At 34.3% G+C, this 15,521-nt stretch overlaps 1 protein-coding gene across 4 annotated transcripts in view; it reads right to left on the bottom strand.

Moving 5' to 3' along the window:
- TECRL (trans-2,3-enoyl-CoA reductase like) overlaps positions 1-15,521 on the bottom strand; it is a 97,879-nt gene that overhangs the window by 44,698 nt on the left and 37,660 nt on the right. For all 4 annotated transcript variants that reach the window (XM_001501057.5, XM_070262408.1, XM_070262407.1 and 1 more), the window contains exon 3: positions 5,554-5,598. In XM_001501057.5, coding sequence (XP_001501107.1) covers positions 5,554-5,598 — 45 coding nt within the window. The remainder of the gene's footprint in view (positions 1-5,553; positions 5,599-15,521) is intronic.

The raw sequence follows: 15,521 nt of genomic DNA, 5'->3' as shown, positions 1-15,521 counted from the left end.
CCATGCACATGGATTGGAAGAGTAAACATAGTTAAAAATGTCCATACTACCTAAAGCAATCTACAGATTCAATGCTATCCCAATCAGAATCCCAAGGGCATTCTTTACAGAAATTGAACAAAGAATCCTAAAATTCATATGGGGCAGCAAAAGACCGCGAATTGCTAAAACAATCCTGAGTAAGAAAAACAAAGCCGGAGGCATCACAATCCCAGATTTCAAAACATACTACAAAGCTACAGTGATCAAAACAGCATGGTACTGGTACAAAAACAGGTGCACAGATCAATGGAACAGAATTGAAAGCCCAGAGATAAAACCACACATCTATGGACAGCTAATCTTCAACAAAGGAGCTGAGGGCCTACAACGGAGAAAAGAAAGTCTCTTCAACAAATGGTGTTGGGAAAACTGGACAGCCACATGTAAAAGAATGAAGATTGATCATTCTTTTTCACCATTCACAGAAATAAACTCAAAATGGATCAAAGACTTAAAGGTTAGGCCTGACACAATAAGCCTTCTAGAAGAGAATATAGGCAGTACACTCTTTGACATCAGTTTCAAAAGAATCTTTTTGGACACTATAACTCCTCAGATGGGGGAAACAATAGAAAGAATAAACAAATGAGACTTCATCAGACTAAAGACTTTCTTCAAAGCAAGGGAAAACAGGATTGAAACAAAAAAACAGCCCACTAATTGGGAAAAAATATTTACAAGCTACTTATCCAACAAAGGATTAATATCCATAATATACAAAGAACTCACACAGCTTAACAACAAAAAAACAAACAACCTGATCAAAAAATGGGCAGAGGACATGAACAGACATTTCTCCAAAGAAGATATGGCCAAGAGACACATGAAAAGATGTTCATCATCCCTAATCATCAGGGAAATGCAAATCAAAACTACACTAAGATATCACCTTACACCTGTTAGATTGGCAAAAACATCCAAAACCAAAAGTGACAAATGTTGGAGAGGTTGTGGAGAAAAAGGAACCCTCATACACTGTTGGTGGGAATGCAAACTAGTGCAGCCACTATGGAAAACAGTATGGAGATTTCTCAAAAAGTTAAAAATAGAAATACCCTATGACCCAGCCATCCCACTACTGGGTATCTACCCTATGAATCTGAAATCAGCAATCCCAAGAGTCCCATGCACCCCTATGTTCATCGCAGCACTATTTACAATAGCCAAGACGTGGAACCAACCTAAATGCCCAGAACCTGACAACTGGATAAAGAAGATATGGTATATATACACAATGGAATACTACTCAGCCATAAAAAAGGACCAAATTGTTCCATTCGCATCAACATGGATGGACCTTGAGGATATTATATTAAGCAAAATAAGCCAGACAGAGAAAGATGAACTCTATATGACCCCACTTATAGGTGGAAGTTAACATATAGACATGGAGAACCGATCGGTGATTACCAGGGAAAAGGGGGGGTGGGGGGAGGGCACAAAGGGTGAAGTGGTGTGTCCACAACATTACTAACAATAATGTACAACTGAAATCTCACAAGGTTGTAATGTATCATAATCTTAATAAAAAAATGAAAAAATGAACTGTACATAAGTCTGGCATAAGCATACTGGAAGATATGTATAAGGATGTGCTTTTTGCATTATTTGTAATAGCAAAAATTGTATAAAAATCTTAAATGTGCATAAATGAGATAATGGATAAATATATTTTGTTTTATTCCAAATACCAAATGCCAAACAGAAAGAAAAATGAGTGGACTAGAGCTACATGTACCAACATAGATAAATCTCACAAGTATAATGCTATTATTGTTGTTGTCATTGTTGTTGTTATATTTATATTATACTTTATGCTAATCTATTTGTGATTTATATTATCTCCAATGATGAAAAAGTGTCATTCCATTCTCTGTTTGAAAAAATCAGTAAAGTGTTAATTTGTGATGATTATTAGATGATTTTCAGAGTCCAATACATCATTTTATAATTATAGATATTTTAAAATAAGACGAAAATAAACAATTGCTTTATATTAATAGTGAAGATAGTAATTTGACAAATCCAATATGAATATTACAGGCTATCACTTCCTTGATTAGGTTGTGTTATATGGCTTCAAAAGAGAGATTATGCAGGTGGGTCTGACCTAATCATGAGTTCTTTAAACCTGCATGGAGAGGCAGACAGGAATTCAGAGATTCAATGTACTAGAAAGCTTCACTGTACCATTGCTGGCTTGAAGATGAAGAGGGCCACATGGCAAGTAGTAATGCAGGTGGCCTCTAGGAACTGAGATCCAGCAAGGAAATAGGGAGCTCTGTCATAGAAAACCAACAAGAGGAATTCTGCCAACAACAGGAATGAAGATGGAAGTGAGATCTTCTCAAGACTCTTCAGATGAGAAATCCAACTTGGTCCACACCATGATTCCAGCCTTGTGATACTCTGAGCAGAGAATCCAGCCATACTGAGTCTTCAAGCTAACAAATGAGTGTTGGATTAACCTACTAAGTCTGTGATAACGTGTTACACAGCTAATGCAAATGTAACATGGAAGCTAATGCACCCTGGATCAAGGGAAAGACTTTGATATCTGAATGGTCAGTAATGTCGTTGTGACAATCATGTATAACAACAAGAAATGTTAATAAGGACCAAAATTTCTGATAGCTTTGCACCACTTAAAAGTGTGATGAAAACATCTTTCCGATATACAGCTATTGACACATTTGGGGAGGGAATTAGTTTCTACTCCTATATCACCCATGCTGACTTCAAGGAAGAGAGCATTACAATTATGCTTTTAAAATGTGGTCCCATCAATATGACATTGGATAAAACACCCTGACAGAATCCAGACATATCATTAATCATACCACTTTTAGACTCAGTTCAGGGACCCTGTTGTTGGCCTTGCATGCTTCTTGCCTTTTTCAAAGGGAAAGAAATATGTAGGGCCAAGAGAACGTGCCTAACAGGAGCCCATGCCATCTCTTTCTCATATCTTGTTCTAGCCATTTAAGGAGCCTGAATTTCTAGCCCAAATTAACTTATGCAAAACATCTTCCTTGATTATTTCCTTCCAAGGATGAGCCAGGCAGTAGGATGCAACCTCTAAATCTAGGGGTTTGTCAAGGCTGTTGTATAAAAGGAATGGATGGTTGGAATCAGTGATGGGAAGAGAAGGGCCAACTGCCCAATCTTCACCTTTCTATTATAGAAATCCGATGATTCTGAGTTAGAACTTCAACCCTGTACTTCCAGGACATTATGAAATATGCTAATCAAGGTAGAATGAGAGAACACATTTTAGTTACCGGGTTGTATGGCAGATTTATTGCAGTAATGGCTTCAGTTCTTCACCATTCCCATATCACGCCATTTACAATATGAATTTTCATTCCTCCCATTAAGAGTTGGTGTCTATTTCCCCACCCCTTGAACATGGGCTAGCCTAGTGACCTACTTTGGCAAACAGAATGTGGAGCAAGGGATCATATGCCAATTCGAAACCTGGGCCTCAAGAGTTTTTGAGTCCTTGTGCTTATTTGTTTACCCCTGATTCTGCCATAAGAACAAGCTCAGAATATTCTGCCACAGCATGGGAGACCACACAGAGCAGAGAGGAGTGGCTGTAGCTATGGCCATCCTACACCAGCTGGTCCCCAGCAATCCACCAGCTGACTGCAGCTGCGTGAGTGAGCCTAGCCAAGCAAGCCCAAGTCCAGCCCAGCTCAGCAGAATCACTGAGCTAAATGAATGGTTTTTAACCTGTAAAAATCAATTTTCGCTATTTTGTTTACATTTTAGTGATGTCTTTTTGTGTGAGGAAACTATAAAAGACTCTAAATTCACATGATGTCATTACTCATAGTATAATCATTCTGGCAAATATATTCTGGCAGCAAATCTATGTAAATATTCAGGCCTTGATTTTTTTGGTATTGTCTTTTTTCCTTAATATTAATAGTTGTAACTATGACTGATGAAGCATCTACCATGTACCAGTCATTATAGTGCTTTGTAAACACAATCTTAACACTTATAAAAAGTCAAAAACCCAAAAACAAACCATGAGTTAGGTTCTTTATTAACTCCACTTTCCAAAAGAAGACACTATAGATAGGTAAGTAGAAGAGTCAGGTCTAAACTTCTGAGTTACTCCAAATAACCCTCTCTTTGCACCATGCCCTGCTTATCTCACTAAATTAATTGACTTTTTTTCAAGTACATCATCACATGCCTATCCAAGGACAACAACAGGGCTACACTTTATTCAGACCACACCCAGGCACACTCAACCAGGTAAATAAATTTGAGAGGAAAGTAAAATTTACATTCACCAGAAAGGTGGAAATAAGAGAAATTCCCTAGTCCTTTATCGTGTCTTTCAAATTGAAATTACATTTGGCATCGATGCATGTGACATTCTCAGAGTTTTCTTTATATGAATCAACTTCAAAAATAATACCGCAATTTCATTTTATGTTATTTCAGCATCCATGTGTTGAAAAGGCATTTATGTACTGGTACATACTAGGCCCTGTGGAGGCTAAAATAAACAAGATCATGATTCTTCTCTTTCAAACTCTAGCCACATGGGGATTTTTCTTGAACATTTGAACTTGAAAGAATTTGAGCCCATCAAGAAAGAGTGACTTCTGTGAATGCCATGGATGCCTATGGTTTCAACACAGAAGTCTCAAAGAAAGACAGAAAGAAAGATGGTTTAAGATAGCAATGAGAACAAACACAACATCTTAGAGAGATCCAAGGAAATCATCATTTATCCTTACGTGAATGTGATATCTGAGAGATGACAGCCTAAGCATTAGCAAAAGCACCAGGAAAAAAAATTCAGTTCACCATTGTAAGAAAAAATGCAGAGATTGAAATTCCTTAATAGATGCCTCTTAGAGATTTACTGTTACGGACTTTGACTAAGTATTCCTCTAAAGTTTACATTCTACCCACAGCTTTTATTTAACAAGTCCAAATTGAAGTTGAAGTTGATGCAATGTCAAAAACAATGATTCTCAGCAGGACTCATCTTTAAGTGTATTTATTTATAAATTTTCTGAATGGAGAATAGTTTGAAATTTTGAGAAACTTGAGGCTTAATAGTGAATATAATACTTCTCCTTAAAATTCACTCATTTCTGCTTCTCCTTACCTGACTTACTCTGCTTTAGAACAGCAAAAAAAGAAAAAAGGAAGAAAGAGCTAACTTGTATCCCCGAGAATATATTAGGAGGCAGTAGAAAGAAGGAACACAGCAGTAAAATCTTTAGAGACAGTAAAATGTTAGTTCACATCTTGCTTCCAATACTCACTGACAGTGAATGTGTAAAACTTATCTCTTTAAGACTAAAATTCCTCATCCATAAGAGTGGAGCCCAGGCTTGCGGAGACAATCAAATGAGATAATACACTTAGATCACTTATTACAGTGCCTGCCATTTAGTAAGTGAGAAACGAATACTAGCTATTGATGACATAAAAGAGATTCTGAATTAAATAAATGGATCAATGAAAGTTGGTTCTTACCACGTTCTAGCTGCAGGCCAATTCGGGAAGGGTACCACTTTGGACCTATTCAATGAAAAATAATAAAATTTAATTGTCGGCGCAAGTATAAACACATTTTAAAATCTAGTAGTTTCTATTGTAAGACAGATTATACCTTAAGAACTGGATAAAATGGTTATTCCGTGTCAGAAAAGGAGATAGTTGTTATCCTCTGCAGAGTGCTGATGAGCAATGGTGGATAGTTTTAAAAGAAAGCGTGACTAGAGCTTTAGGAGTCGTGATTCTCTGCTTTTTGATCTGGGGACTGGTTACACAGACGTGTTCAATTTGTGGATATACACCATGGTATGTGACCTATGACTTGTGCACTTTATGTAATTATACTTCAATAAAAAGCTTAAACTTCTTCATTTAAAACTGGAGGACTTTGATCTCATTTAAAATTTATAATATTGGCATGTGAAAGTGGGTTATTCTGTATCAGGAGTAAGGCACTCAGAATAATATGTATTATTGACTTTTAATATTGTGGGGGTATTGATCATAGCAGAAACATCACTAGTATCTTCTACTTATACTAATGTTAAGAATAAAAAGTTACTAAAGAATTCTATCTAAATAGGAAAAGAAAAACAGCTTTATTAAATACTGCCATAATAAAAAAGTTGGTTCACAATTACCTGAATATAATTCTTTTCTCTTAAAGTGAATCGTATGTTCTTACTTTAAAGTCTGTTGAAAATTTAATTCTTAACTTTGAGTTCCAATTTTAAGCAAATTGACTTAATAAATAATATATTAAAAGAAGAGTATTGTCAAAGGAATATTCCACAATTGTTATTTTGTTTTCAAAACATTGCTTTTTAAAGTGTCACTAAGAGTGATGATAATGTGACATAATGACTATTGCAACAAATTGTCTCTAAATTTACTGCAAAAAGACAACTTATACATGCAAGTTCTCATGGACAAATAACTCAGAAGTCAAAAAGTGTAATCAGAAGTTAAAAGCTATTTAAGATTATCTCTAAACAAAATTTAGTAATAGCATGGCAAATGATGAAGGCACAAATATTTAATTCTGACATTTGATTTTTTTTAACTAGGAAATATGCAGGTAAAGACAATTAATTTTGTTTTGTTTTTGTATTTACTTATACAATTGTTATATTTACATAGCCATTTGTTGGTCTGGAACGTATTCTGACATTATTTGTTGAAAAATATTTAAAAATAGCTGCACTTATTACTCATAGTGAAAATCTGTTGCCAAAGAAGACATGATGCAAATGAAGGCAATAGAGATTTCTACAGTTTTAATTGAATTTCCAATTATGGGTATTGGAGGAAATACAAACCTTATGAGAATCCATCTGTATTTGACAAATTGTTATTGAGGACCTATAATGAGTGTGCATAAGCTGTCAAATTCTGTCAAATTTAATAATATTCATGTAAGACATCACTTCCAATAGCACTTTATGGTACCTCTGATGGTGGAAATGCCAATATAAAACTAACTCTAGCATTTTAAGCAAATAGATGTGTCTGTGAACTAGATGAGTGAACACTGGCGGAATTCACAATGATGAATCAGAGAAGGTAGAAGCTCTAAACACCTTCAGGGAAATCCATGGCCTTCTAACTCTCTCCACATGGATAAACTATTAATCTACGTATGAAGTAAACTTGGCATCTATAGATTGTGACCTTTGAATACTGTACTAGTGAAAGAGAGTTATTTACTGCCTATATAAGGCTTTAGATTTGTTTTAGTCATCTCTTCAAAGAACAAAACATACATTTGCTGAAATGCTCTGTGCTTGTTGGAGTGAGGTGGATTAGGCTGGAAGAATGACATAAAAAGAGTTAATAAAGGATAAAGAACATATGTTGCATACGGATTTTTAGCATGTATGAGTAGTCCAGAAGATTATTTATAATGCTGAGTACATTGAATTTGGACAACTGGCTCACAGCTGAATTATGACTATGTAGTAGATCTAAGGCATCTGCCAGTATCTTAAATTATCTAAGAAGTTGAACTTGATTAGGATAACTCCTATCATATTCTAACCATGCCTTAGAATTCTTTCCTTGATAATTGGAAGTGTTCATATGATTATGTAATAACATTCTAAATAGCTAATGTCTTTATGTAATTCAATCAGATTTATTTTAATAAGGTAGTGTTTTCCAAACTGCTGGTTGTAACCCATCAGTAAGTTGAAGAATAGAATTAGTGTGTTATTCTCAGCAATATATAGAGGAATACGATAGAATAGATTAGAATAGAAATAAATTGAATAGAATAGAGTAGAAATGGATTGTCATGATTGGATACAATATATTGGAATAAATTCTAGATATTGTTCTTTGAACTTTTGCTTCAATAGTTTAAATTGTATAAAAACACTTGTGTTTTTATAAGACTATTATGCATTTCTTATTCTGAATCATAGTCAAAAAAGCTTGAACACCATGGGTCTAAAAACTATAGGAAATGTCAACCAGGGAATGGAATGCTAAATGGAACATATGATGACATGTTTCCTTCGTGTGCACATTGCATCATCACTTTGGTTATACTGCTTTATTAGTTAGTACCATTATATTCTTTCCAAACAGTAGAAGCCTACAAATGTGAACAAAAAGAGCAGGCACATGAATTCTATCTCCTTTTTCCTAAGAAATAAACATCAAGTATTATTATCCAAAACTCTTCCTTGATGGAAGAATGAAGGATCTTCCTTGATGGAAAAATACTGGCTGCTGATTTAATATTGTTAAATGACTCATTCAGTGTTTTACCTCACTAGAACTAAATGAGCCATTTTATTCCCTGTAAAACATTTCTTTGCAGTCTTATAAATGCCACCTACATAATTAAGTGATCAAGCTGAAATGGAATCAAGGAAGCCAGTAAGAAATGACATGCGTGATAGTCCTTATGCATCTGAAAAATAAGAGAACCGTTTCCAATCTTATCTCCAACAACAACAGAAAGTCTTAACACGCAAACCAGCAACCATCAATGTGTGTAATTTTGCTGACCTTGAAAAGAAAATGCATGTTAGAGAGTTCGATGTTACAAAGAGCTCAAGTAAGAAAGACAGAGTGCTGTAACACTGTGTAATCTGCAATCGCAAAGCAAGGCTTCTGTAGGAAAACAGGCATGGTTCCAAAAATAAAAAATTCAAAAGTTACATAAATAAATCTTCAGAATTATAAAATGAGAATGAAAGCAAGAAGCATGAAGCAACAAGCAAATTTCACAGTTGAATACAAGGCATAATGCAAGAATAATGTGGGCCAGGAAGAAGAGCACACAGGTACAATCAAATTCCTTTATCCTCACTGGTTCAAGTTTATAAGCAATTTGTTCACCCAATCACCCACTGAACTTCTAAGAAACTACCAGGCTTGATGATCATGCCTATATTTCCATTTACACTAGACACTTTTAGCTGTTCAAGTCTCCCAGAGTGTCCACCATCACAATGTCACTTCTCCCAGTTTTGCTGTGTACAACTTCTAATCAGACCTGATTGCCTACCTCTCCATGCCTTCTCAGGTTCCCCCAGTGTACTTTAGGACACTCATAATTTGTCATCAGCAAAAACTTCTAAATCATCAACTCCCACACCAAAAATCCCTCAAGCTTCTTGCTTTAATATAAAACTTCTCTACATATTTTTCAACTGGTGTTCATTCTTTACACCAAATTGACCCAACTGTGGTCATGAAAGTGTGATAAGAATCCTCCTTGCTATTAGATGCTGCTTCCAAAACATTTTTTCTCCATTCTCCTTGTGGAGTGCATATCACCAGACTATACTATCTAATATTATTTGTTCTTGTTGCCATCTATGGTGGACTGGTCTTTCCACCTAAATCAGTGATAATTTTAGCTAAGAAATCCTCTCCACCACTACTCATCTATCATTGTTGGTGATTTTAATATCATTTTAATTTCGTGTCCTTTCGTTCCACGATCTAGCCAAATCCAAATATTTTCTAGCTACTCTCTCACTTTTTCCCAGAGTCTTATGCTCACCAATAAATGCACCACCTTGAAAATACCAATTTCAAACATCCTACTTTCTCATCACTAACATCTTTTCTCCCTATTAACTTAAACTAGTATTTCTGGCTCAAATATTCTTTGATTCTTCAAGGATTTTCCAACAATTATCCCACTATTTTCACAATGTTAAGTTTCTTATTTCTCCAACATTTTCATTCTTCTCTAAGCTCAATTCTAGGATCCAAAGCAGTTATCACACCTTAATCAATGATCTTCACTACTTTGTAAAATTTTCCCTCTGCCTCACTACTTGGCAAATATTAAACCTTGTTATACTCAACTATTTCATTCTCTGTGTCTGAATCTGTTTCTGAACGACTTCTGTACAGGGAGAATTTCCCTGATACTATCAGATGCACCAGATCTCAGTATTACTTTCCAGTTGCTTTTAACCCATTACCCTGTTTTTGATCTTCCTATCTGAAATTATTTTATGCACCTATTAAGATGTTTAGTATACATACATCCTTACTGTTGAGCAACCTCCATGAGAAGAGGTAGTCATGATCATATTTATTATCACTATATATGCAGTGATAGGAATGGCACAGAGGAATGTGTGGTTTTCTAAGATTTGAATAAACAAATAGCCTCTTATTGAAGAAGAGTTGGTAGAAGTCATACATACACCATGGTTTTAATCAAATGTGAGATGTTATTTATAATAAATTCTTTCCCTATATAAAGAATCAGTGTTTTATTGCTAGTTAACTGCAAAGTTTGTGGACATTGACTGTCTGAGCTTAAATCCTGGGACCATAATCTACTAGTTGCCTTATTTATTTTGGGCAAGTTACCTATTTGAATCTTATTTTCCTCATCTGTTAAGCAAAATAGTTAATTAAAAAAAGGATATATAACAAAGGTATCTAACCCTTAGGGATGTTGTAAGACTTAAATGAGATAATGCATGCAAACTACCAAAAGCTACTAAGACCTAATTAAATACGTATTATTAACGTTAGTTTTAAAACAAAACAATATGAAACCTTTTAGTCCTTTGTTTAGATACAAGAATTTCTGCTAAAACACTATATGTGCCTTCTTGAAACACTTCATCTGCAAAATCACACTCTGAAAATTACAGAAGTTCTGAAAAAAACAGAGTTGGAGAAGCTTGTTTAAAATTTGTACAACCGTATATTGTGATCACTAACAGAAACAGCAATAACCATAATAAAAATACTGGTACACGTAAAAAGGTATTCTTAATAAATGAATATGACAGAAAATATAGGGCTTGACCTTCTTTAAAAAAAGTAAAAGAAAAATTGATGGAAATGTGCATAAGAAAGATTTGTGACTGCTGAAATTAACAAAAATAAGGGGAAAATAGACAATAAATCTTTCTAAGGCAAAGCATTTGGGCAAATTGACCCAGGTTAGAAATAGATACTGTGGTCTAGTGTCTATTTCTCTACCCATTCATGTGTTCATGTTATGTCCTTCACATTCAGCTACCATTCCTTGAGAATGCAAAATGATGCCACGCTCAGAAAAAAAGGCGCATGAACAGTTGTAAATTCCACATTGTGCTAACATCATTCCTCTATTTATCAACCATATATGAACTAATTAGTGTTATAGAAACAAATAGAGCAAATAAATACATAATCAAGTAGGAATAATCTCACAGTCAAAATATAGTTGCTGTTCAACAAGAACAAACCAAGGAAACATTCCCCACCACACCCTTCAAATTATGTATTAAATTTATTTTCCTTTGCTGCAACCAAGGTAAACACGCATGCACACACACAAAGAATGAGGACATTATGAGGGCCTTATACATCAGAATGAGCTTGAACTTGATGCTGCCATGAGTAAAGAGTAAGATACTTGTGCGGGTCAATATATGAGAAAATGTATCCAACAGAAGACTATTATAGGTGTCTATATTAAAAATTACAAAGACTTGAACTGTGATTGTACGAATTAAGGTAATGTGCAGATTTCATAGCAATGGCATACAGTTCGTAAACCAAGTGGACAATTGGATACAAAATATAAGGGAGACAGTGGTGTTTATAATGATCTGCAGATTTCAAGAATGAGTAGCTGAACCGAATTATCATTCACTGAATTAGGGAAAATAAGAACAAGTCTGAGGAGGCATATGATGTGTTTAATTTTGATCGTGTGGAAGCTGAGGTATCTGCAAAATATACAAGGTATTGCAATGCCACTTCGGCTGTTTAGTATAGAGCCAAAAGTTCTGAGAAGGACAGAGTTTTGTTTCATTCATTCATTAGTGATATTTTCTAAACCATGGGAATAGTTGAGGGCACATAAAAAGAGAGAAAAAATGTAGAATTAAAAGGGAAGAATGTTGAGGATAAAATCTGAGAAGAACCAACATTTAAGAGACCGAAAAATAAGATAAGAAGTTCTCAGAGTCTGAGAATGAAAGATGAGAGAAGATAAAGTTTAACATCTTAGAATCAAGTGGGCAGAGAGTCAAAAATCAAACAAACAAAAGGAGTCAAACAAAGAGAAGGGAGGTGCACCACGTCACATGCATTGGAGAGTTCAAATTACATATGACCAAAAATGGTCCACTGCTTTATCCAAAAAGAAACTGCCAGGGACCTTAGAAAGTTCTCTGACATTCTGACAAAGGAAAGTGTTCTGAAGTGTATGCTAAGTGAGGGATAGAGGAAGGAATTATGACATTGTTATAGTAGTTTGTAAGTTGGGAAAATCTTGAAAAAAAGAATAATTAGCGAGGAAGCATTTGAAGATATAGGGAAAAAAATGAGACAAGTGAGTAAATCTTCTAAGGGTATGGAGAGAAGATTGCATAGTGGAACTAAGACGCTGATATGGATCAACCAGTGAAAGAACAGTTTAGATAAATTACAAAACAGAGTTTTAACCTAGATGATAGATCAGAAGAAAGGTGATGTTCTAGAGATTATACATCTCTGTGAGTTCCAGAAACTGGGAGTCCTGGAGCAAAAGAGTGAGGCATTTAGAACAAAAGATGTTCAACTGGCTTTGTTCAGAGTTTCAAATATTAAAATTCAATTATAACTCATGGAAAAACTCATGGTGTGGATAAGTGGGTAAATAGCTAAAGTGAAGTGGAGGTGAAAATTCCAGAAAAGCAGGCAGTTTTGATGTTACCATATTGGATGGTGCTCATTTTAGATGTAATTTTCAATGTAGTGCCAGGTCATAGAATGGAGAAATCTATAATCCAGATTCTAGAGCCCTCAAAGAAAATAGAGAAAAGTTGGATAGATAAGTACAAAAAAAAGAAGAACGAAAGATAATATACTAGAATGACATGAATCTTATAGACAGTGGAGTTGCGACGTGAGAGAAAACTTACCTTAAATTTTAAAAATAAACTGGACAAATGATTTCTTGTGGATTGTGACAAAATATATAGATTTCACTTGATAAACATTTAGTCAACCTCAAAATGATACTACAGAAATGCCTATCTAAAATATTCTTCCTAGGTTAAATCTTTTACTTTTGATTTTTCGTAGTATCTAGGTACACCTTGGAAATGACTGACATAAGCTTTTAGACTCAAAAGATGCTGTAAGAAGGAATTAAGATATTCTACTTTTAAGCACATATAGTTTTAACAAGTTTCAACCTGTTAATCATAAAATATTTTTAATATATACATTGTTTGGAGTCTCTGAATATGTTTTGTTTGCACTAAAGAAAGTTAGCAAGGACAATTTCTTAATTCATATAGATGCATTTGACAATTTTCTGAAAACAGACGTTAGATCATCTCTGTACTATCTTGGCTCTATAGTAGAAAAGATAAGTATTTTACTGTTTAGCAAATATTCATTTTATGACAATGCCCTAGCATATACTCACACACACTTGCACACATACACACACACACACACAGACATAGATGTGAGGTCTGGATATTAAAATGCACATAATTACATATATAAGTCCACATAATACTACTTTATATAATCTAGATGATTCTATAACTAAAAGTTTTGTCACTGTGGATTTATTCTATGAATATTTTACTCTAATCTATTTTAAGAGAGAACTAGTGCTTATTAAAATAAATGATGCAAAGATAATGCTATACAGGGTCATATTTGGTAACTATTGGAAAATGAAATATGACGGTATTAAAAAATATTTGGATTATAATATTTGAAAAACATAATATCCCTGAAAATGTTTGGAATTCAAATTTATGGAACCCTAAATAATGAATGGAAGAGATGTTAAGAAGTTATCTGATCCTAATCAGCAAAAGAACAGAGAAATCATGATACAAAATAAACGACCAGGAAAACATTTTAAAAGCAGAATTAATTCTCTAAGATTTAGATATTGTTTAAAAAAACAAACTAATATAAATATAGCTAAGAAAGAAAATGGCTGTATAAATTTATTAATAATCATATGATTAGAATTTAAAATTGTAAAAATGAAGGTAACAATTAAATGGTGAGAACCCTATACTCCATCCTGATGCCGGGATAAATTGGAGATATTAAAAAATTTTATGTAAAAAACAGAACTATATCTTACAAGTGTAAGGATAAAATGTCAAAATTTTTAAAGATTAAAGGTTGAAAATAATACTTCTAAATAGGCCACACAAAACAGAAAATATAAAATAAATAACTGATTAATTTGGATCTATAAAATTTCTTTTCTCCAGCAAAAACGGAAAAATAGTGTCTGTGACTTTTATGCTAATTTTTAAAGACCTTATGTTTTATTAATACAATGAGAACATCCACATAGCCAAAGATGTGGGTAAAGACCATGAACAGATAATTTTCAGAAAAGTACATATAAATTGCAACTAAGAGTGTGAAAAATTCATTCACTAGTGATCAAATAAATGGAATCTAATACTAAATAAAATTTTTCCACTCATCAATTATCAAAAATTAATAAGTTGTTAATATCCAGTTACTGAAGGAAGAGAAAAAAGACATTCGTAAGTACTGTACTGTTTTGAGTCTGTAAATTAGGAGAGAAACTTTGGCAATACACGTTAGATTTTCAAATGAGTTTCTTCTTCTTGTTTTTTTTTTTTTTTGAGGAAGATCAGCCCTGAGCTAACATCCACCGCCAATCCTCCTCTTTTTGCTGAGGAAGCTTGGCCCTGAGCTAACATCCATGCCCATCTTCCTCTATTTTATATGTGGGACACCTGCCACAGCATGGCTTGATAAGTAGTGCATAGGTCCACGCCCGGGATCCGAATTGGCGAACCCTGGGCTGCTGAATCAGAATGCGCGAACTTAACCACTACACCACTGGACTGGCCCCTTTTCAAACGAGCTTATTCTCTATAACAACATTTTCTTTTTGCCATTATTCTTAAAAATATGGCAAAAGAGGGTGGGCCTGGTAGTGTAGTGGTTAAGTTTGCATGCTCTGCTTTGACGGCCCAGGGTTTACAGGTTCAGATCCCAGGCTCGGACCTACGCACCTCTTATCAAGCCATACTGTGCCAGTGTCCCACATACAAAATAGGGGAAGATTGGCACAGATGTTAGCTCAGGAACAATCTTCCTCAAGCAAAAAAACAAAAACAAAAACAAAAACATATATATGTATATATGACTAAAGAAGCTCACGAACATGAGTTATTCTGGTGACTATCTCAATGCATGGTACATGGTAAATGTTCAGTAAATATTGTTCAACATTCAACAAATTTTGTTAATATATAAGCATAATATTGTTTCATTATGGAAGTAGTTAGAATGTGTATCCAGAGAATATGTGTTATACATGCAATCAAAAGTATATCTCTCATAATACTGATCACATATATCAATATATATTTACACAAAAATATATCTAGAAAGTACGTTAAGAAAAGCTAAGAGAATAAAGTGTAAAATATGTGAAATTGTTATATAGACATAGAGAGGTATCA

The sequence above is a fragment of the Equus caballus genome, chromosome 3 (genome assembly GCF_041296265.1).
Source record: "Equus caballus isolate H_3958 breed thoroughbred chromosome 3, TB-T2T, whole genome shotgun sequence".
Taxonomy (NCBI): Eukaryota; Metazoa; Chordata; class Mammalia; order Perissodactyla; family Equidae; genus Equus; species Equus caballus.
The sequence above is the reverse complement of the archived record's forward strand: the minus strand, read 5'-3'. Positions and strand labels throughout refer to the sequence as shown.